Source organism: Dipteris shenzhenensis, chromosome 14, assembly GCF_047967505.1.
Source record: "Dipteris shenzhenensis isolate YYH24624 ecotype China chromosome 14, Dip_SZ_1.0, whole genome shotgun sequence".
NCBI lineage: Eukaryota > Viridiplantae > Streptophyta > Polypodiopsida > Gleicheniales > Dipteridaceae > Dipteris > Dipteris shenzhenensis.
The window spans coordinates 46,273,722-46,298,124 of record NC_141609.1 but is presented as its reverse complement, the minus strand read 5'-3'; the positions used below and the strand labels follow the sequence as shown (position 1 = coordinate 46,298,124).

Here is a 24,403-nt window from a genome sequence, read left to right as displayed (position 1 = left end):
CTAGCCAAATTTGAAATTAGGTTTCATCTTATCATCCCTTGTATTGCATAACAACATAAACATACCCTTCTTTAGATTTTTGGGCACAATGTACTTGTCATGCAAAGCCTTCCTCCTACTCTGAATTACCTAGTGTCCATGTAGCTCTTAATTGTAATACATCCAATTTGTTGAGATGTTCAAGTCCCTGATGTATAGCCTCACATTCACCCAACTTATGTTTAGCACAGCTACACATAAACTCGGGACTAGGAACTCCACTAGAACAATAGCTTCCAATCCACTAGAACAACAACTTCCAACTCAAAGTCCATACATGGAGTAAGGTTGGTTGTGACTTATAAGCAGTTCTATATGCCCATAATACTGAATGCAATTTGGTTTCTCAATCAATGTGATTAGAATTGAGAGTTTTGTTAAGTGCAAGATTCAAAGTTTTGTTAGTGGACATTACATTTGGGGTAGTCAATAGTAACTGCCCAATGAACAATCACAAATTCCTTTGTCAGGATTTCAAAGACATCATTATGAAATTCAATCTATTTGAGATATTCTCCTTGACTGTATAGGGATTAGGATGTATCAACTTAAATATGGTCATCACTCTTTTCAAAATTCTTTTATTTTTCAATGGCCCCAACCAACAAACAATTAGCAATGCACTTAAGGTAGCATACATGTAGTACTTGATAGGGTTAGGATGCATCAGCTGAAATTTGGTCATCTCTCTTTTCAAATTCATTTTATTTTGGAATGGCCCCAACCAACAAATGATTGGCAACCCACTTGGAGATAATACATACAATATTTTTGACATAATGAATGGTAAGGTAAAAGTGGCCTTCCTCCTTGGGGCACATCTTGTCCCCTTTAAGGGAGCTGACATGCATTCTAAGGACTAGGGAAAATTTGATTGTGAGATATTAGTGGAGGTATTTAATACTATCAAGAGCATGAGAAAGGATAAGGTATCCACACCTAAGGATATGACTCTGATAAAGCAGGCTAGCAAGAAAAGAAATGACAATTTTTTAATAGGAAAAACTTGGAATAAAGATTTCTTGGAACCCTACTTTTTGTTTTACACAAAGGTCTTATATGAATGGCTAGTAGAGTATGTGTGTGTGTGCACATTTGAATGCAAGATTCATGAGTGCATCCTGCCTTGGTCATTGTCAATTATTTTAATTTTGTTATGAGCGTACTAGGAGTATTTGGACTCACTTGCACATTAAAGGGGCTTTTGTATTTTGGTTTTGTAGTTGTTCTAACTACTAGCTTTTGTATGCTCTTCTTTTCATTTGCAAGGGAAGCTAATAAGCATGGATGTTCTTTTCAAAGCTATACTTATATATTAATATAAAATCCTAGCAAAAGTTTATCATGCTAGTTTTTGTAGATTCACAATATTGATCGAACATGGTGGAATTCTCCTAGTTTCAATGACTTTTGCACTTTAAAGTAATATTAATTTGCTAGATTCATATTTGTGCTAATTTGGTTACTAAGTTGCAAAGAAGCCTTTAAACTCACTTGCACATTAGAGGGCCTTTTGCATTTTAGATTTGTAGGTGTTCCAAATGTTATATTTTGCCTACTATAATTTGCATTTACAAGGGAGGATAGTAAACATATTTTAAAATGTTTAGCAAGTATGTTTTTTTAAAGAACGTTATTCCTACAGTAGAATGGCCCAAATGAGGATTCTTTTGTTTGCATGTTGCTATGAATAAATTTTATGCTTACAAAAAGGTAATTAGATTTTCAAGACATTATTTTCCTAGTTTTTCTTTGAAAATCTATATGTTTTACTTGAACTAAAGCATCGGGCATGAGTCCGGATGAAGCCACTAGGTTTCAAGCCCTAGAAGGTAGAAACCTTGAATTTGGGTATGGATGCATCTTCCATGGTTTTTATTTTCTTGAAACTAACATTCTAAGGGATGAAGCAAGTGCCTGCATTATAGCCCATGACATCGACTTTGGTTTAGGTAAAACATTCCTTGTAATATTATGTTTGCAAAGTTTCTTGTAATCATATCACATCAACGAGAATGACCAAACATTTATTTCCATATCCAAGTTTGTATCTTTGTAGTAATTTGGGAAGAGATTAAAAGAAACCTTGAAAGGTGAAGTGAGACAAGATTGAGTAGGCAAGACAAGATTGAGTGATAATTGAGACAAGATTTTCTTCACTCTACTTGTAGGATTGGCACTCAACAAAGAAGAAGCTCAACAAAGTAAGAGTTCAAGAGACATAGAGTTTTCAAATAAGGGAGTGTATGAGTTTAATTTGTAAGATTGAGGTAACAAGGACAACTTGCTTCAAGTTTCCTCAATGTTACAAAATCAAACTTGTACTCTCCCTCCTCCCCAAACTCTCTCTCTCTTGAAGCTTAGAGAAATAGCCTGGCTATCGTGAACTTTCGGTAAAAAGTGGATCCAACATACTATGTAAGTTATCAGTTACTATCTTGTCAATTGGTGCATTTTGTTTGTACATTCATTTTTGTGGTAATCTTGGCTAGAATAATCTATGTTTTCTTGTGTAATGGAAAGCTCTTCTTGTTTTGAACACTCTTGTGGTTTGGGATGTTGCCATTTTTTATGATAACTCATTTGCAAGCATAATATAATCAGATTCTTGGGGTTGTGTAATGTTTATCTAGTTCAAAGGATCTATGAGCTTTCAACTTTTATATTGCTAATGTTATTTTCTTGGCATAGACTAACATAGAGGATGAGGGATATGAAGCAGAACGAGGAAGACGGTTAAGGTAAAGAGAGATCCTGAACAAGAGAGATTCTAAGGGGTGGAGCATGGGGGGGTCGAGCTTGAATTTGTCAGGATTGAGTTTGAATTTGTACAAGTTTGGAGGGGATCGAGAGAGACCTTAATCAAAAGAGACCCTAGAAAGGCTCATGAATTTGGGGACAAGGGAGAGTACGAGTTTAATTTTGTAAAAGGCACATGGGGTCCAATACCAATATTATACTCTTGCCTCTTCCCAAACATGTACTTTCCACAAGCATTTGCTATGGTGCTCTTGCTTGGAGGTTTGGTGCTTAGTAAAGGTAAGGTTGCATACTTTGTAAGGATGGTGTCCTTTGGAAAGAATATGGTACGTTCTCTTCTTTGATGTAAACCTCTTCTTGTTGTAGAATATCATGGTTTGAAATGCATTTGCATTACTTTCTGTGAGGCTCATCCACCATTTATAGGCTTTATTTCCAAGGGAAATACTTGCTTCCATGACTTGGTTATCAGGAGGAGTATTCCTGAGTCGATGGAAGTCTTGCCACTTTTGCAAGAACGTATTAATCGTATCTTTATTATGCTCCTTTTCTTCCCCATTGAAAATTGGCGATTTCAAGTCCTTAAGGATATTAGAGGTTTCTCTAAGTCGAGAGGTAGACCTATCAACTTGATTAGGAGGAATCGATGAATTTTCAATAATAGATACCGATTGAGAATTGGCTAACTTAGTTATAGATTTAGCTAGGGTTTTCAATGTATCATTGATAACTCCTAGTTGTGTTTCTATATTTTGCATTCGAGTTTCAAGTTTAGTGAATTGCGTACACAGAATTTTATAATCACCATAGTCTATATCCTCCATTTCCACGTTATCCTCTTGAGTTTCAATTTGTACCTCCTCATGTATTTCCTCTCCAACTATCGCTTTTCCTTTTCTAGCCCTTTCCTCAGCCTCCCTAATCATTTCATCTCTTTTTGGAGTTTTTTTTTTTAATGCATACTTTCCATAAATTATCAAGCAAAAAGCTTTATATCAGAGAGAAAAATGTGATGCCCACTTCCCCAGTATTTGTTTGAGGCATTGGATTCATCTTTAAAGTTGTTTCGCTTTCTTTTAATTCACGAACTCATCTTTGAATCTGGTCTTTTGCTTCCTTCGACTCAAAACTCCTACACGCGAGCTTTGATTCTCTTCTCTGATCTCCACCATCTTTTCAAGTCCTTTTCTTTAAGATTGGTGAGGCTAGAAGATTGGTAAGACCAAGGGGGTAAAAATAGTTTTAGAACCTTAGGAAGAAGAGGGGTAGAAAAGGTATTGATGAGTTGGCTTTTACCAAGTACAATTAGATGACGTGGCTTTTACAAAGCCTTAGGCTTTGTCTATCTATGCCTGCAGGTCGATGAACGGATGAAGGCACTGAAATTTGAATCCTACTTCCAAGAAGTCGTCTCAATCATGAAGGAATTTAATGCGATTCACCGTGAAGAAATTCGATGAATTCACCATTCCATAAGTGGCTGTAAGCCTACGCTACCCGTGATTGTCTGAATAATAAAATTATAGAAGATCGGCTACTGCACTGCTATAGCAAAACTAACCGCCTGACTCCGGCCGACTCTGGCCTGAAGCTGCCTGAAGGTGGACAATCTCAGTCTCGCAATAGAGATCTCAGAAATGATGCCTGCACCCCTCCATGCAAAGCTTCTCATAAATGCACCTTCCGTACCCTGCTCGCCCTGTGAAAGTTATACACTAGTGCTCAATTGAACCAGCCCTCATCCTTGCACAAATGATTCGCTTCTCTTAATAACAAATCCCCCTACTATTGAATAAGTTAACATGGGCTTCTCATGCTGCTCTACGATGATGCCACAAGGTCATTGGGGTTGCAGTCTCCAAAAACTCAAAAGTCAACGAACAGTTCAAAAGGATCTCATGGACTCTTAATTGCATCCACCGTTGCAGTGTCAAACCCTCTTGGTTTCCCACCTCACCATAATTTCATGGCATGGCTCTAGGATTATGGTTGACATGACAATCTGAACTAGGTCTGGAGGTGCTATTGTCGTGCCTTTCGCTTCAACTCTCACCTTGGGCTTCAGCTCCAGCTTATTGTCATATTCCAAATCTTCTTGGCCACTAGATAGCTCCAAATTTGTACTTTTGATCTAGAGAGAAGGTAATTACTCCCATCCAGTTTGCCTTTCTCCTTGGATACGCAACCAAGAAGCCATGGATTTGAAGCAACTGAAAGAGAAACACACTATTCAAAATTTTTGGACTTGTGTAAAGTCCAATTTGAGAAATGGACTAAAAAACAATCCAAAATTTTTGAATATACTAGTAATGTTGTTTTTTGAACTAGATTTGACAACTCCAAACAAAAGATTTGGTGATTAAGTACTAAGAACATCAATGCATAACCAAATCTCTTACAGAGGTGGTCTACATAAACATCTACTATCACCTAAGAACATCAATAGATGACCAATTCTCTTAGAAAGGTGATGTAAATAAACACCTTTATGTGTAAGTGGTGTGCACACACCTTTATGACCATTTCTTTTAGAAAGGTGGTGTACATAAACCCCTTAGAAAGGTAGTGTACATAGAGCCTTTTTATGTGTAAGTGGTGTACATATACACCTCACTTGGTATTAAAAAACACCTTAACTATAAAAATACATTGACATAAAGTTTAAAATACACCATTAAGTATAAAATGGACCTCACAAACAATCTTTATACACAATAATGAGAGTAAAGAAATCAAAAAAGTAGTTAACTTTTTATTAGATATTCACTTTACATAGAATTTTAAAACTTGCGAAGTTCAAAACTTGTGATTACAAAGCCGTCAGCCATCATGTTCCTCAGTACCAATGTCCTCAATGCCAGGCCCTTGACTACCAGGGTTCTGACTAATAGGCTACTCTAAGATAGTACCAATGTCCTCAATGCGCCCTTGACTACCAGGATCCTGACTAATAGGCTGCTCTAAGACTGGAGTCTCAGTAGCAAGGTCCTCAATAGTTTGCTCTTTAGTTCCAAGCACCGGACTAGTAGGCTGCTCTAAAGTCTCATGTCCAAGTTCTTGGTGAGTAGGGTCCTTGCTACTAGGTTCTTGACTAGTAGGTTGCTTTGGAGTCTGTAAGGTTATGGTTGAAGAACCATCTATGCCTTCTGGTAACTCCTCCTGGTCATGCTTTGCCTCACATCCATACCTTCTTTGGGTAAGGCTTCCTTGCTTGATCCACTTGCATGTCCTTCGCCCAAGATCAAATGTGCCTTCCTCACTTTTAATTTCAAGGGAAGTGCTTCCACCTCTTTAGCCTTACCTTTTCCTATGACATGATGTACTACTGCTTCTTGCTGCCACGAGCCTTCCCATATGATGAGTGGAACCTCCTTGACTCTAGTTGACAATCGATCACCCTTATTCTTTGTACAGATTTCTTCTTGGCATAAGTCATCGGATGCAGAGCTTTCATCCTCATCATCACCTGAGCTAGAATCATCACCCTCAGACTCACTACCCTCATCTTCGACATTTTCCTCACTACCCTCTTCTTTCACATTTTCCTTTTCAAAGAAGGTAGTGCAACTGTAGTATGTGTCAAAGAACTCAATCTGATGGGGGGTATCAATGACATTTACATTTCTGCCTTGGTGTAGCGATTTCTCAGCAGTAAAACCCATTCGATACAATGCTACTTCCCACCCATCATTCAGTAAATTCTTTGTCATCTCTAGTATCACATCAGGATCCATCAGCTTTCTATAATCCACCATTGTTGCATCAAGTTTAACCTTATTGTCCTCAAAGTAATGAAGCTTGAGATGGTGATGAACCCCACCTCCTTTGATCCATGCAATAAAGTGGCCATCCATATATGTGACAATATGATGGACAAAGTGGATTCACTAACCTTATAGAGTGCTATAAAGGAAAGGGTTAGATCCCCTAACCCTAACCCTAAATGGGTTTATATATATTCTATTTTTTTCAACTAAATCTAGCGTACATTTAGTCATTTGTGGTGTGCTCTCTAGCTCTGCCCTCTCCTCATCTCCACTCTTCTCCTCTCCCCTCTTCATATTTTATCATGGTATCAGAGCTCCCTTGCCTTCCGCTGAGGCATTGCAATTCTTGAGAGAGTGGGAGTGATTGAGAGATTGAGAGTTCTCTTGAGTGTTCTTTCACTTCCGTTGTGAGCGATAGAGAAATTTCCATCCATTTAAGAGGAATTTCTGTCCATGAGAGATTGAGAGATTTCCATTAATCTTTTTAGATTTCTTGAGTGTTTTCTTCAATTTCTTTGATAGAATTCCGGTTGAGAGAGAGAGATAGATAAGACTTTGAGTGAGAGTCTTCTTGTGCCTGAGAGAACTTAGGGAAAGAGATAATTAAGAGAAAGAGAGAAAGGTGATGAGCTAAGGGCCTCTGGGTCCTTCTGCAACAAGCAACGATGCTACTCCAAAGCTCTTCTCCAAAGCAACAATGCTACTCCAAAGCAGAGAAGCGCCTCATAGAAGGCTTTGGGAGCCGACTACTCTACCTAAAGCTACATAGCTAAAGCCTCTATAGCAACCTCCTTCTCCAAGCAGCTCACGACCACCTTTAGCAAAGGCTGACTGGCAGTGCTCCAACTGCAATGGCTCCTAGATCAGCCACATATCGATAGCGCACCAAATACAAGGCTCCATATTCATACTCTTGGATGACTTGTGGCTTCTCGTGAATTTGCTGTGCAAGTTGTGCCTGAGTGAGTTTCTTATCTAGCCGACCTTGCATAATTACCTTCTTGAGTTTATCGATAATATCTGGTGCGAGCTCCTTCGCCATCAGCCTGCTCTACAAAGAGCTCCAAATACTCCATCAACACTGCTCAACAGCAAATGGCTAGGAGCAACCTCATGTTTGGAGAGGCTAACATGTGCCAGCCGATGGATCTTCCAAGGCTCGCAACCAAATCCCATGCCATCTCCAACACTCCACATGGGCTCTACGGCGGCTCCTTCTCCAGCGAGCTTCACCATCAACAACAATTGAAGAAAGGCTCCTTCACTCCAACGTAGCTCAACTCTAGCCACTGTCGACTCGAACTCTCACGTAGCTCCCACACTTGCAAGCACCAAACGGCTCCAATCCTCATGCTTCTTCCTCGCTCTAGTGCAGCTTCCTCAATGAGCTTGCAACACCTCCAAGGCATATGGCCTCTTCTTCATCCTCACAGTCAGTGACACAAGTCTTTAAACAATCGGAATCTTCCTCTCATAGTCGGAATCTACAAGATTTCGGTTGCCCATGAAGAGGCACGTGGCACCTCACCTCACCTTATCCACTCCACAAACCATACCAGTAACCACAGTGGTTAATAGAAGATAGGGTTGGTCAAGCCAACCCTAGGTGAGGTTTAACAACGGTTCACCTAACCTAGTCTAGGTTAGCTAAGGTGTGATCAACAGGTCTCCATGTGGCCTTATCTCCTTATTTGCCACGTCAGCCGTGATTGCCATGTCAACCTTATTTGACATGTCACTCAAGCCACATCAGTAGCCCCATGAGGTTGCCACATCACCCTGCCATCTCACAGCCACGTCAACAAACATGTCATCAATGCCACATCATCTGCCACATCATTTGGCACGTCATCATTGCCATGTCATCTGCCATATCATTTGTGCCACATCATTTACCACTTCATCACTACCACATCATCACTACCACATCATCAATGCCACATCATCATTACCATGTCATCTGCTGACATCATCAGCAGTGCCCCCTTAGCTATCCAGTGACCTCTGCAGGCACACATAATGCTCCACAGTCACTTCATGTGACCACTCCTGCCACCTCATCACAGGGCTCCATTGGCACACCTCTTGCTACGCACAATGCCACATCATCACTGCATGTGACCCACAGTGACACATCATCATTGAGCACCATTTGCACTCCTTTTGCCCCTCCACCTAGATCGTCGTATCTCTCGATCCATGAAGAATTTGAGGGTGCTCCAAAAAGGAAAGTCACTTGTTTTTTTGTGCTCTACACGCTCGTCACATCACGCACACATTTTGGTGCAAGTTACACTCACATTTGAGCCTCATTGACAAAACCACTTCCTTCATGCACATTTGCCTCTACATCGACGCATCTGACCCAGCACTTAAAAAGAACAAAAGAAAAGGAATTATTTGCTCTTCTTTCATCGATCAATGATTGGTATAGATCTAGATCAGAGTAGACTAGATCGCCATAGAGGGGATGCTTTGAATTTCCCCAAGTTGCCAATCTAAGCCATGCCTGAAATTCCCGACTAGTACCTACTCGGAGTCAGAGTGCATATGCTCATATATGGTTTCACATCATAACATTACTTGAAACCTTACGTTCATCAGTTCATGAGTAGACTTCAGAGAGTACAAAGGCATTGCAGCTTGTTTCCGTGGGCAGATAGCACTTGATTTCACACACACATGCCACCATTGTAAAGCCTATTTGGCTATCTCATGGCATTGTGCACATCATTTCAAGCTTGTAAAGCCTCTTGGCTATTCCCGATATCATTGCCACAAGCCTTGTAATATAGATCAGATTTTATATATTGCAGTTCTATCTTCACTGACGGTTTAGAGATTTCACTTGGCATAGTTAGTGTATCTGCAGTTGATTCATATAGAGATTTTCACAACACTTTTGAGTACATTTCTTGCACCATGTCTATGACTAGCAACCTGAATGTAGAGGCATCTGCTAAGTTACACAACTCCAATTACGACATGGAAATACCGAATGGAGACCATTCTTGTACTTCAGGACAAATGGGAGTATGTTGATAGGTCTACACCTAGACCATTGGCCGATCTAGCCACAACTAGCTCTACTCCATCTATTGTCACAGCACCAGCAATGGGATCTACAACGGCATCTACAACCACACAAACAGTTTTCGCACTAGTAGTAGATCCTGCCATTGCCCGAGCTCAGGCAGAATGGGATAAGAAAGACAAGTATGCCTATCATCTGATCAAGCAGAATGTGCAAGATGTCATGCTAGAACAGCTCAACATAGTCAAGACATCGAAAGAAGCATGGGATATGTTTGCAGCTCTCTATGAGTCCAAGAACACATCCAGGATTCTCACCCTAAGAAACCAAAAAAACTAGAGTTTCTGCAACAGCAGTGAAACCGGTCATGCTTATGTACTCCGTATAAAAGACTACAACAATCAACTTGCAAGAGCAGGAGAGACTATGAACCTGTAGAAATAGTTCAAGTCATCCTGAATGGACTAGGAGAGGGATACGAGAATCTAGTCCAGAGTATTGCCATCCAACGGCAAATTTTGACACTGGAAGAACTTCAGTCAGTTCTACATGGTGAAGAACTCAGGACTCAAGCTATTCAAGCATGAAAAGGTCATTCTAATAACCAAGCATTCACAGCTTCAAACAGAAGCAAAGGCAAAGGTAGAGGCAGAGGTAGATCATACCAGAAAAGTGGTAATCATCAGCAACAAAATCAAAGTCAAAATCAGCATCATCCTCAGCAACTCAGAACCAGCAAAGAGGAAATCATTCTGACTGAGGAAGATTCCAAGGACGAGGGAATGCATCCACCAATATGTCAAACATTCAATGTAACTACTGTCACAAGTTTGGACACTATGAAAGAGATTGCCGCAAGAAGTAGTATGACCAAGGCGGTTAATCCAGTAGTAATCAAGGGAATTCCCGAGGTAGAGGAAATCATCGTGGTGGACATTCTAGTCACAGTCATTTTGCAAACGAACATGGGAATATGTTTCTTGCAAGCAAGGAAATGCATCGGACTGATACAGTGTACCCAGACACTGATTACAATCCCAAAGAGGACTTCAGCTATTAAGTCGACCAAGTGGAACAGGATCCTTGGTACATCGACAGTGGTGCATCATCTCACATGACAAATCATCAAGAATGGTTCACAAAAATGAAGCCATTAGAACGTCAGAAAAATGTCATCTACACAGCAGACAATACACCGAATCCAGTTCAAGGGACAGGTGTTATCTCGATGAACAACTTCATTGGTACAAAAGGATTAGTGAAAGATGTGCTCTATGTTCCGAAGCTCAGCAAGAACCTTTTGTCAGTAGGTCAAATGATGGAACACAATTACAAAGTCATCTTCAACGGTGATGAATGCACTATCAGAGACAAATCCAAAAGATGTTAGCTAGTAGCAAAAGGTGTCAAAGAGATTGCCGCAAGAAGTAGTATGACCAAGGCGGTCAATCCAGCAGTAATCAAGGGAATTCCTGAGGTAGAGGAAATCATCGTGGTGGACATTCTAGTCACAGTCATTTTGCAAACGAACATGGGAATATGTTTCTTGCAAGCAAGGAAATGCATCAGACTGATACAGTGTACCCAGACAAGTGTACCCAGACACTGATTACAATCCCAAAGAGGACTTCAACTATCAAGTCGACCAAGTGGAACAGGATCCTTGGTACATCGACAGTGGTGCATCATCTCACATGACAAATCATCAGGAATGGTTCACAAAAATGAAGCCATTAGAAGGTCAGAAAAATGTCATCGACACAGTAGACAATACACCGAATCCAGTACAAGGGATAGGTGTTATCCCTATGAACAACTTCATTGGTACAAAAGTATTAGTGAAAGATGAGCTCTATGTTCCGAAGCTCAACAAGAACCTTTTGTCAGTAGGTCAAATGATGGAACACAATTACAAAGTCATCTTCAATGGTGATGAATGCACTATTAGAGACAAATCCAAAAGATGTTAGCTAGTAGCCAAAGGTGTCAAAGAGATTCCCACAAGAAGTAGTATGACCAAGGCGGTCAATCCAGCAGTAATCAAGGGAATTCCCGAGGTAGAGGAAATCATCGTGGTGGACATTCTAGTCACAGTCATTTTGCAAACGAACATGGGAATATGTTTCTTGCAAGCAAGGAAATGCATCAGACTGATACAGTGTACCCAGACACTGATTACAATCCCAAAGAGGACTTCAACTATCAAGTCGACCAAGTGGAACAGGATCCTTGGTACATCGACAGTGGTGCATCATCTCACATGACAAATCATCAGGAATGGTTCACAAAAATGAAGCCATTAGAAGGTCAGAAAAATGTCATCTACACAGCAGACAATACACCGAATCTAGTTCAAGGGACAGGTGTTATCCCTATGAACAACTTCATTGGTATAAGAGGATTAGTGAAAGATGTGCTCTATGTTCCGAAGCTCAGCAAGAACCTTTTGTCAGTAGGTCAAATGATGGAACACAATTACAAAGTCATCTTCAACAATGATGAATGCACTATCAGAGACAAATCCAAAAGATGTTAGCTAGTAGCAAAAGGTGTCAAGGAAGGACGCTTATACAGAATGCTAGCTATAGTACTAGATAAGCATGTCATGTCAGCTCAACCGCAACAGATGCCACTATCTGTAAAATGGCACAACAGATATGGTCATGTCAATTTCAAGTACTTGTTAGATCTCAAGAACCAAAATATGGCAATTGGGATTCTGAAGCTACAGTTTCTTGGAAAAGTTTGCGAAGCATGCTGCTTCGGCAAACAAAAGCAGACCAACTTTGGCAGAAGTACCTCTTGTGCATGAGGTATTCTTGATTTGATACATACATATATATGGGATTATGCCCAGCCCCGCAGCATCAATGGTTCACTTTATTACTTGACTTTCATTGACGATTACAACAGATATTGTTGGGTCTACTGTCTTAAAGAGAAATCTGAAGTGTTTTCTAGATTTTAAGAATTCAAAGCCATGGTAGAAAACCAGACAGGCAGAAAGATCAAGGTCATGAGATCAAATAGAGGAGGCGAATACATGTCTTCATCATTCATGTACTTTTGCAAAAGTCACGACATATGAAGACAATTCACATGTGTAGATACTCCTCAGTAGAATGCAAGAGCTGAAAGGAAGAATGGGACTTTAGCAAACAGTGCTAGAGCAATGCTTAGTGAAAAGCATCTTCGGAATCAGTATTGGGTAGAAGCAATAGCCACTGCAAACTATTTGCTTAATCAGCTTCCTACCGAACCGATACAAGGTATGACTCCTTATGAAGCATTCACTGGACACAACCCACACATTGAACAGGTTGATGAAGAAGAGCAAGAATTGCCAAACACACCCCAAGCAGAGCCGTTGGTTATGTTCCTGTAAGGAAATTACATCGGGGCATTCTATGTACATAGTGCCAAAAAAGTCTCCACTTATTGACATTGCAAAGACCTTGAACATTGTATGTAATGCAAGTAATTGAAGCAGACATAAAAGATATGTACAGCTGAGCCAAGAAACATAGTAAAGGTATAAGCTGTCAGGCTTATACCTAATTATTCGATGCAAGTGAACATAGCTAGGTCTCAATTTCCAGCATCTCTTTTCTCCTCAGCCTGATTATTCAATGCAAGTGAACGCAGCTAGGTCTCAATTTCTTATGCATGTTCAGTTTATATTGTCTCAGGAACAAGCTCATGCATTGGAGCAGCCATTTATGCTTAAGGAACTAGATGATGCTTTGAGTCATTTACGTAAAGGCAGCTCTCTTGGTTGGGATGGATTGACTGTTGAATTCTTCCGTGCATTTTTGGGTGATCTCAAGCACACTCTTCTTCTTATGATCAATCATGCTTGGGCAAAACAATCTCTTCCCCCTTCTTGGAAACATGGGCTTGTCAAATTGATCCCTAAAAAAAGATTGTGTGAGACAATGGCTGATTGGCAACCCATATCTCTTATGCCAGTCATCTATAAACTCATTGCCAAGATGATTGTCCTTAGGGTTCGATTTATCTTGCAAGCCGGACTTCATCCCAAGCAGTATGGGTTTGTTCCCAGAAGGTAGATTACTGACAATATCTCCAATGCTTTGCTTGCAATTGAGTATGCCAAATATTCTAAACAAGATGTTCTCATTCTGCAAGTGGACATTGCGAAAGCATTTGATACTGTCCATTGGGATTTTATTTCTCAGACAATGCATAAATTGGGATTTGGCCCTTGGCCCGTTCATGTTATTTACTGGTTGTATTCTCATGCCACTGCACAGTGTCTGCTTGGTAGTGGGTTGTCAAGGACATGGACTATGACCCGTTTAGTGAGACATGGATGCCCTCTTAGCTCCCTACTGTATGCCATTGTTACTCATAAGTTATTGTTGCATATGGACCATCTTGCAGATACAGGGCAGCTTCATGGCTTGCAAATTCCAGGGGCACAGCCGTTTCTTGCACAGGCATATGCTGATGATTCATATTTCATGCCCAGGAATTCTCAAAGTGACCTCTCTCATTTGATGCATACTTTGAATGATTTTGGCATAGCTGCTGGACTGCATATCAACTTTCAGAAATCGAATCTTCTAGCATTGAAAGAAGCTGATTGGCATGCACTTCTCTGGCTAGGCCACATTATTTCTTCCCATACCATTGAGAGGCATTTAGGGTATCCGATTGGCTGGAATATTACCCCTCAACAATAGCTTAAATGGGTGCTTCAAAAGATTAATAAGAAGCTAGAATACTGGCACTTGTCAACTTGGCCTCCACATGTTCTAGTCCAGTCTATCATTATGGCATATGTGCAATTTTACTTGCCTCTTCTTCACTGGTCTTTTAAGCATTTGGCTTCCTATATGTCCCAGGCTATGGAGATATTTTGGAAAAGCAAATCTCACAAAAAGGCTTTGCGACTACTTCCCATGCAGTCTATTTGTTCTCTTAAGACTCACGGCGGACTGAATATTCTCAATCTTCAGTTTCATATGTTGGCAAGAAAGAGCACTATGATTGCTGATTTCTTTCAGCAAAAATAGCCATGGGCTATTATACTAGCAGCTATGTGTGGAAACATGAAGTCCCATGCATATGGGCATTGGATTACAGATCACTGGGAAGCAGTCATGACCACATTTCATGGGAAAATTCCTGGCTGTCCTATTTCTACTGCTTTTATTCATGAGTGGAAGAGAATTCTCTCTTATGCTAAATGGTCAAGTGCTTCCTCCCATCATGGTAACTCTCTTCGTTTGGAAAGCATCCATTGGAGCAAGGTGTTTGATTCGCCTCTTGCTTTACAGGCACCAATTAAAGCATGTAATCTTATGAAATTGGGCATAAGATTTGTCGGAGATGTGGTGGATCAACATGGTTATGTGCTCTCATTTCCACAAGCTTGCAGGACATTCCCCTTAGGTCTGCATCATAGGCCCATTTGGAGAATACTTACAACTATGTTGCATCCATTTGTTCATGTTCCTCCATTGTTTGTTCAGGACAGATTACTGGACTGGAATCTGATTTCCTTGTCTCCTACTACTTGTTCACTTTCACTGCATAATTTGACATCTTCGATGGTCTACAGATTTCTTCTTCCACTGCCATGGATTGATAAGCATGCCAACGCTCTTTGGAATTTGGATAGGCCTTTATCTTGGTGGCAATCAAAACTCAGGAAAATTTGGAAAGCTAAATTGCCATTGAAACAGAGGCTCTTCCTTTGGAGATGTATAGTGGGAGCTTTTTCTATTGGGGTGAAATTGGAAGCACGTCGTATTGCTTCCTCTTCCTGCCCCCATTGCTCTCATCACCATGAGACAGTTTCCCATTTGTTATGGTCTTGCCCGCACTCTCGAATATTGATCACTCATGTCTCTCATTTGCTACGGCTCCGGTTTCCCTCTATCAGATTCGGGAAACTCTTCTAGATGTTTGGATGCTTCTCACCTCAGATGTCTCCATTCCTCCTTTTCTTTCACAGGCTCGCTTTTGGGTACTATGGACTATTTGGACACAGAGATTGCATTTTAGGATGGGACAACAGTTTCCTCAGGCATTTGCTTTCTTCAGAATGTCCCTCAAGCAATCTTTATATGATAGTTATGCTGCGAGGGACTTGGATGCTACTAGCCTTGAAGTGTTTTCTCACTGTTTTTGAGTTCTTTCATTAGGCTCTCCTTTGGAGTCTAATGTCATGTACATTGATTTCATGTTAATTTTATAGTTACTGGTTTCACCAAAAAAAAAGTGTGTGTGTGTGTTTGTGTTTACAAGACATATGCAAACCAATTCATTACATTGTTGAACTTTAATTTGACAAGATATGAAGAGGGGAGAGGAGAAGAGTGGAGATGAGGATAGAGGGCACAGCTAGAGAGCACACCACAAATGACTAACTGTACACTAGATTTAGTTGAAAAAATAGAACATATACAAACCCATTTAGGGTTAGGATTAGGGGATCTAACCCTTTCCTTTATAGCACTCTATAAGGTTAGTGCTATGCACATATGATCTAACCCTACTAGGTACTTCTCATTAGATGAAATATTTGAAAAAATAGACTCCACACTTATGGAATTTAAAATTTTATCTTTGGAGATATGAATAGATCCACGAAAATATGGATACAATAGAAACTCTTCATTTCATACACTTTTAATAAATCCAACATTATTTATAACTTTTCATTCTTTTGTTTTCCATGCACTTCCTTGCAATGGGGCGGCCCATGAAAATCGTCAAAGATAACTACATTTTCATAATCAATAGCAACAAATCCACAAGCATACCATTCTACGTGTCTTTTTCAATATTTTAGGTCTCATTCCACTGGTTTGGGGGGGCATTGAGAAGTCCAATTTGGTGATGTGTATAGCCAAAGGAGGCAAACCACGACCATTGCTTTTATCCAAAACTTCAGGTCTCTTATGGGAGGTTCCAAAACCCTCTCTAGTAAATCCGAATTATATTGCCACCCATAACACTTCTTTTTGTGCTCGTTTTCATGGTCTTCGCACTTTCTCCTTTGGGTGTGCAAATTGAATCCAAGAATTCTCTGCAAAAGGAATGGTCAAACCCATTGTTTGGGCAACACTCTAGCCATGCCAATGCACCTAGATGATACAAGAGGGTAGAACTAAAATTTTGCCCCTCTTTCTTTCTCGTATGTGCCCGTTCCTAGCGCCCCTTAAAGTGCCACAAGCCCCCATGTTCCACACAACCTCTTCTTTAGGGTAACCCTCTTTTCATCATGTTGATCTCTAACTTGAGGTTCTTGTGGTGCTTGGGCTGGATATGGAGAAAAGATCTAGCTACAATTTCTCCCTTTTTCTAGGATGCCACTTCTCTCTTTCCACAACTTGGGCATGATGGATGTGTGAGCATAGCTCTTGAATGGAGTCTTCCTCAATATCAAGGTTTGATTTGTTTTTTTTGCATTATTACTCTAAGATGAGCAATGCATGTTATGTTATGATGATGGCATTATAGTGGAAGTTGTTTCCTTTGAAATTCCTTATTCTTGTGGTTCCTTCTTCCTTCCTTGAAGGCCAGAGGATTAGTATTCATTCTTCAACAAGAATTAAGGAATTTCTTTCTTCTCTGCTTGGAGGTCGGAAGATTAGGATAAACTCTTTAGCAAAGAATTAGAGAATTTCCGTATTGTTTTTCATGCAATTTTACACATTTGCATATGAAAACTTATTTGCGTTCTAGATGAACATCTAGATAGTATAGAAGCTCTTACCCTTGGTATTCTTTTTATTTGTATTGCAAGGAGAACGGAATTGATGGCAGGATAGCCATGTTTCATGATCATGTTGAGATCTTAATGTTCTAGTGGCAAACAAATGAGAAATATGCTCATCCTCTTCAACGATGCCTTGATCTCAATCAAGGGCTCTAAATGGATGTATCTTTACCAAGTGAATGTGGCTCTCATATCTTGTGTCATGTGGAATTGTTATGTTTCATATGTTTTTTAGTTTTTCATTCCTTGTGCAACTAAATGAAATGGTGAGCTCCTTCATTATTAAAGGGTACGTTTTTCCATTTGGAGCCTTGGATATGATGTTGAATAAATTGACATGTGCTTCATGTTTTTTGGTTGGAAGAAACAATAGAACAAGCATAATTGCATCATGAAGCTCTATAAATGCATGGTTTATGAAGCTCTACACATGCACGGGCCATGAATGTAAAGTTTCAACACATGGTTTGTCTTGTTGTTATGATTGAACATGCGAATATGATGCTACAAATAAGTATGCTCACTTATGATGTGAGATATCATGGGTCTTACTATTTGATCCCATACTACTAAACGCATGTGTGTTATTCTTTTTGGGATAGAAATACTATTGGGGAAATTAAAAGACACGACCATGGTGGATATGAGATCAAAGGAAGACAACACGAACATTGATGTCATCATACTCTAGGTCTAATTCTCATCTAAGTATATATATCAAGTCACATAACAATGTCTTCCATGTTATCAAAGAGAAAGCTTACAAGCTCATGACAACAATGCTATTATACATCTATTTGCTAGGCTTCAATCCGTCAAAGAGCATGTCTTTGATCACTAACTTGGGAATAAAAGCACTATCCTTGAGAGAGGATTCAATTGTGATGGACCATGTGTCGCACCTAGTATCCACAATTTTGTTCATACCTTTTGTTCCTTGATATGAGAAAGGGTTAAACTGTAGGATTCAAGTTGCGTTTGGAGTTTGCAAGTGTGTGCTCCATGGGAATTAAATAAACGAAATCTCAATTTTCATAAGTAAGGTAGTCTTCAAGTTGTGTTTCACGTTAATGGTTGTATTCCAAGTTATGGGTTAATACCTTACTTAGTTACTCTTCAAAATAGTTATTTTAAAGAAGCTGCTAGCATGTTTCGCTAAGGAAATTTAGTAATCCAATTTACACAATAAACAATTGGACACATAAATAAAATAAAATAAAATACACACCTACCCACCCCTGTGGTCCTATTAAGGGGCACTCGCCCTGGATCAGTGGGTACAAGGTCCACAGTTGCGGACACACCGCACACACACACCCACTCAACAACATGCTAGGATACCAAGTGCCACCCACCAACGTTTGAACCAGTGAACCAGTGATATGGGGAGTGGAATCCCAATGCCCAAACCACTAGGTCAAAGCTTTGGAGGAGCCATGTTACAATAACATAATGAAGAAATGCTTGCGTGTCAATATATTTTGGAAGTGTCATACTATTCGATTATCGGAAGTCAATCTAAAGTACCGTGATAGGGCTATTTAGAAGAGACAGAAAGTTTAAACTTAAAATTTGGGCGGAGACAGAATGTACTATCGCCAATATGGAATCTCCACGCACGTTTTGAAAGAGCTTTTAGCTAGCGTACTAACAGAGGCTACACTATACACGGCAATACAATTAATCTTCTAAAGATGGAGGATGAGGATGCTTGCAACGCAATTATATTACCTGGTCGTGTTAAACGTCACAAAAAGGTACAACTTTTGTTTCAATTCTTTGGGTATGATAAACCCTACGTGGCAATGCTCATGGTCTTCCTGCTCTGTGATAGGATCGGAAATCATCAGGTCCAACTGTCCCACGTTTGTCCAAGAATCAGCAAAGGAAACTACGTCGATTGCAGGTTTTGATCAAATGTTGTTTCTTTGAGTGTTACTAAGTTTAACTTATTAAACCTGAGAAAATTATGTATAAATATGAATTTAGTTACTTTGAAAATTGTGTATTTTGCTTCTGGCAGGAAGAAAAGGAACTAAAGGACAAGCGGAATGAAATTTTTACAACTCTTCAGTATCCTACTTACCCCTCTTGTTTAGCGGCAAGAAACTTTTATAGTAAAATAGCTAAAAAGGATTCAGCATATTGTGGTGGCTAATTGGGACTCAAATTTTATTGTAGCCCCTCCAAGGACAGAGTGACTTCTCAAGTCGATGAAATTGAAAATGGAGAGTCTGGGTGACCTGCCAACAAAAATTGGCGCGTCATATCTCATAAGGCATTGGCAGCAATTCAAAAAATATTTGTTTTGATCTTAATCCAAATCTCAGAAAGCACAAGTTGGCAGACAATGCTTATGCTCTACTTCATGCTTCTAGTACACGTGGGCAGGTTTGTACTCTCTTGGTTTGGCTTAAATCTGCTGAATTATTGCATGGTCAGACTTTCTGTTCCCTTTAGCTAGGCTTTGTTTGTTAATCGGAAAGTGTGATCTGCAGAGAGAACATATGCGGGAGAAGCTTCGAAGAGCCATCCAATTTGAACGTGCAGGACTCAAAATTCCTTCTGGAGTGCCACTGCTTTGTGAGAGGACGTTTGAAAATGGAAGCCTTTGGGACTCTCAGACTAGTAAGGAAGGCGAAAGTGCTTTACAGACAACTATTGAAGCAGGAAATAGACATGGCTTGCAGGCTCTTCTTAGTAAACGGAAGGGAGTTTGCAGTAATCATTCAAGTGCTGAGAATATTCATGGTGGAAATTGTGATGTCAAAGTCGAGTTATCATCCACAAAGCTCGAAAGAGTTGGCACGGAGCAAGAAGACTGTAAAGCTGGTGGAAAGGGCAGATTGTTAGTTGAACATTCAAGACCTATTCAGCATGATTCAACCATAGCTGGAGCTGTGGGAAAAATGGCACCTGTTTTGCAAAAGAAGAAGAAGAGGAAAGCTAAGATGAAGTCAAAAATGCAAGATGATACTAATGTTGGCACAGGAACATGTGTAGCTATTGATGTGGGACTTGCAAAGCTTGATAAAGATCCTGTGCACGTTGACCAAGTCACACAAACCAAGGTTGTTAATGGAAATGATGAGATTTTTACTGGCAGCCAGAAGTTTGTTGTGCATGTTTCAAGACAAGAGGAGGTAGAGATTGCAAGGAGAAAGCTTCCAATCTTCATGATGGAGCAGGAAATTATGGAGGCCATAGTTGAGAACCCAGTTGCCATTATATGTGGGGAGACTGGCTGTGGCAAAACCACCCAGGTTCCACAGGTACATATTTAGTGCTTTAAATATTACATCTATATGGCTTTAGTTCTACTCATGCATCCCTTAAACTAAGCAAAAACAGAATATAGAAGGTTTTTTTAGAAGCCTTTTATTCCTGGAGAGAGGTTGGGTAAACTCTGCTCTCTTTAAATTTATCAGCATTGCTCTCTGACATAATCAGTGTGATATCAGTGTGGACCCCTGCCTCAAACTCTAGAAAATTCTTGTTCAGAAAATAATGGATGAAAATTTTTCATGTTATCACACTGATGCATGAGAGTACATCCAACGAGTAAAGTGTTTTACAGGAAAATTTTTAGCTCAAACCAGAAATGCATGTGAGTATTTGTGCAATGCAGCCTAATAGAGCGACATTGCCCATGGGAACAATCTTGATTTGAAGTCTATAGTTTGATGCGTTTTACCTTTGGAAATATAAGGTTTTCAATGTGTCAATCAACACAGTTATAAAGTATACCATTCTTTTTCCCCTTAAAGAATTATACCATCTAATAAATGATACAGAGAGTCAGCTGTCCATGAGGCATTGAGAGAAAGGTACCTGTCCTGCAACCTGCTTTGTGGGTCTCAGCTTACTGCTCGAAGCACAGGTGCCAACTGTTGGGGATTAGCTGTTACCTCCCCACCTGTGAGCCCCCATATGAGGACATGGGGGAGGATGACTGTCAGCAGGGAAGGGGATCAGAAAGAAAAGAGAGAGAGAAGAGCAGCATGCAGGCTGCTGCGTGTGCAGCTGGTACAGCCAGTGGGGCTGCACTGCAGCAGCACCAGAAGGCCCTGGAATAGCGCTAGGGTGGTGCCCTGGACGGGCAGCACATATGGCACCTTCTAGGCCTATTTATAGCTAAGAGAGGGGCTGAACCAGGTCAAGACTGCAGGTACAGGTCGACAACAAGCAGCAGCAGTGTACCTGACTCCTGGTCGGCCTGTACAGGGTTTTCAGATGTATAGACTGGTCGGCCAGGTCAGGGGCTCTCCAGTCATATGAAATGGCTTCCAATGGAGGTGTTGGCATTCAGCAGGATCCTATGAGTGCAGATCTCCACCAGAAAGAAAAGCACTAGAAGAGCATCTAGGAGCAGCATAGAGCCAGCACAATGACGCTCATTAAGAACATGCAGAGCATGCAGGCTGACAGAGCTGAGAGGTGTCAGGAGGAGGTAGAAGGCAGCATACAGCCATGCCAAAGGCCCACATCCAGGCAGCATTTAGGCTGCTAGATGGTGCACTACATTTTGTATCAGGGTTTGAGCATTCTTCTATGTACATTTTGGCTATTGTACATGCTGTGCATTCTCTAGTTTATGTCTGTTTATTCCTTCTACACTTATGTATACATGTAGTGATTCTCTTTCATGGTTATATGATCTTTGTCAGTTTCAGTCTTCCATTGTATTTTCTGACACAAACAACCAGTGTGGTGAACTATCCAACCAACAAATTTCTTGATCTGTGAAAATATATACACGCTGGTATCAGGGTTTGAGCATCCTCCCATATACATTTTTGCTTATTCTACACGTTGTGCATTCTCTAGTGATTCTCTTTCATGGTTATGTGATCTTAGTCAGTTTCAATGTTTTCTGACCAAACTGCTCAAACTGAAACGGTCTGAAGGACTGATATCCAGAAGTGCATTGAGCATCTGCCATAAAACCTCTGCATGGTGCGGAGAATGCATCTTGGCTGTCTGACTGATTCCCATGCTGGGGTAATGCTGCTTGCTTTTGTGTGTTAATGCATGTGTGGTGACTTGGTTGAACTGCTGGCCAATCTATTGACCAAGCTGCTGCCCCAACCATAGAATATGCCCTGAAGCATTGAGGAGAACGCCTCAACAAATGATGTCTGCATATTCAGAGATGCAGGAGATATGGGCCAAGTAGAAACATCAGCAGGATGCCTATGAGTGCAGATCTCCACCAGAAAGAAAAGCACTAGAAGAGCATCTAGGAGCAGCATAGAGCCAGCACAATGAAGCTCATTAAGAGCATGCATGCTGACAGAGCTGAGAGGTGTCAGGAGGAGGTAGAAGGCAGCGCACAGCCATGCCAAAGGCTCACATCCAGGCAGCATTTAGGCTGCTTGATGGTGCACCACATTTTGTATCAGGGTTTGAGCATTCTTCTATATACATTTTGGCTATTGTACATGCTGTGCATTCTCTAGTTTACATCTGTTTATTCCATCTACACTTATGTAGTGATTCTCTTTCATGGTTGTGTGATCTTTGTCAGTTTCAATCTTCCAATGTATTTTCTGACACAAACAACCAGTGTGGTGAACTATCCAACCAAACAAATTTCTTGATCTGTGAAAATATAGACATGCTGAGCACTACATGTTGTATCAGGGTTTGAGCATCCTCCCATATACATTTTTGCTTATTCTACATGTTGTGCATTCTCTAGTTTGTGTTTGTTCCTTCTATACGTGTGTACACATGGAGTGATTCTCTTTCATGGTTATGTGATCTTGGGCAGTTTCAATCTTTTCTGACACCAACAACCAGTACTGGGGACTAGACTGCTCAAACTGAAACGGTCTGAAGGACTGATATCCAGAAGCGCATGGAGCATCTGCCATAAAACCTCTGCGTGGTGCGGAGAATGCATCTTGGCTGTCTGACTGATTTCCATGCTGGGGTAAGGCTGCTTGCTTTTGTGTGTCAATGCATGTGTGGCGACGTGGTTGAACAGCTGGCCAATCTATTGACCAAGCTGCTGCCCCAACCATAGTGTTAGAAATGACCCAACAGAGGGTACGCACAGCGGAAGACTGATAGAATTGCCCAGGAGCTCTCACAGTGTGGTGTGGGGTGTGGAATCACAGACTTCTTAACTTAATGTGCATAGATGTGCAAGCCAGTAAATAGACAATGCTCAGAGACAAATATAAAAGCAACTCTTTATATTTCCGTCCGTCCACAAAGTAGGACAGGATACAATACCAAAAGGTTCTCCTACTAGATGTCAAGCACTTCTAGATCTCTGAGCCCGCGTGATCCACCTCGAGCATATGTAGACTCTGTGTCCAAGCGTTCTTCTCAACCTTGCCGCCCTGAGTGTCAGCCTAGGTAGGCAGCCCCTGCCAAGCTTTGTCTGCAGCTCACAGGTCCTCTTGGTCCTCCTGAATGTAGGCCCCAAGATAGCGGCTCCACTGCTCCAAACTGCTTGTGAATGGCTGCTCCAAAAGATGTGAAATGAGGGCCTGGAGACCCTCCTTTTATGGGCCCCCAGGGGGCCGGCAAAAACTGACCAGCCTGCCCATTCTGGCCGACCAGTCTGTGGTCCAGCTCTACAAGGGTTCACAAACCGGGGCCTTTTTGGCCCACTCTTCTAGGGCCTTGGCCCTCCGATCAAGGCAAGGGCCCAGCCCTATATAAAGGCAGGTCCCTGCCTCATAGCAGCCTCCTTTGCTGCTCCACCAGGCCTCCATGTGGCTGACCTGTCATGCTGGACTGCCCCGCCTCTGCTGCACCACGCTGCAGCCCTTTGCCGGCACCATGTCCTGCCCGTACACCTTCCGTACAGTGCCCTGCAGCAGCCCGTACTGATCCGAACAGTGGCTGACATCATCGCGCCTTAATTCAGGCCCTGTTCCAGCCCGTACAGACAGTCCTTGAAGCACCTCTGCCAGGCTGCTGTGCTGCCCACATGGCAGCTCATGTGCTGTCCATGTGGCAGCCCCTTATGGCTGTCCTTTCCCTGTGAGGTGCTGCCCATGTGGTAGCCCCCTCCCTTACCTTTTCTTTTGGGCA

At 41.1% G+C, this 24,403-nt stretch overlaps 1 protein-coding gene across 2 annotated transcripts in view; it reads left to right on the top strand.

Annotated features, from left to right (window-relative positions):
• Positions 1 to 18,904: 18,904 nt before the first annotated feature.
• FAS4 (RNA helicase family protein) overlaps positions 18,905 to 24,403 on the top strand; it is a 61,509-nt gene continuing 56,010 nt past the window's right edge. The window contains exons 1-5 of one of the 2 annotated variants that reach the window (XM_087384743.1): positions 18,905 to 19,110; positions 19,188 to 19,259; positions 19,377 to 19,426; positions 19,684 to 19,744; positions 19,852 to 20,625. In XM_087384743.1, the coding sequence (XP_087240869.1) occupies positions 19,048 to 19,110; positions 19,188 to 19,259; positions 19,377 to 19,426; positions 19,684 to 19,744; positions 19,852 to 20,625 (1,020 nt within the window). In that variant the 5' untranslated portion in view covers positions 18,905 to 19,047. The remainder of the gene's footprint in view (positions 19,111 to 19,187; positions 19,260 to 19,376; positions 19,427 to 19,683; positions 19,745 to 19,851; positions 20,626 to 24,403) is intronic. The other variant, XM_087384744.1, reaches the window with a different exon arrangement.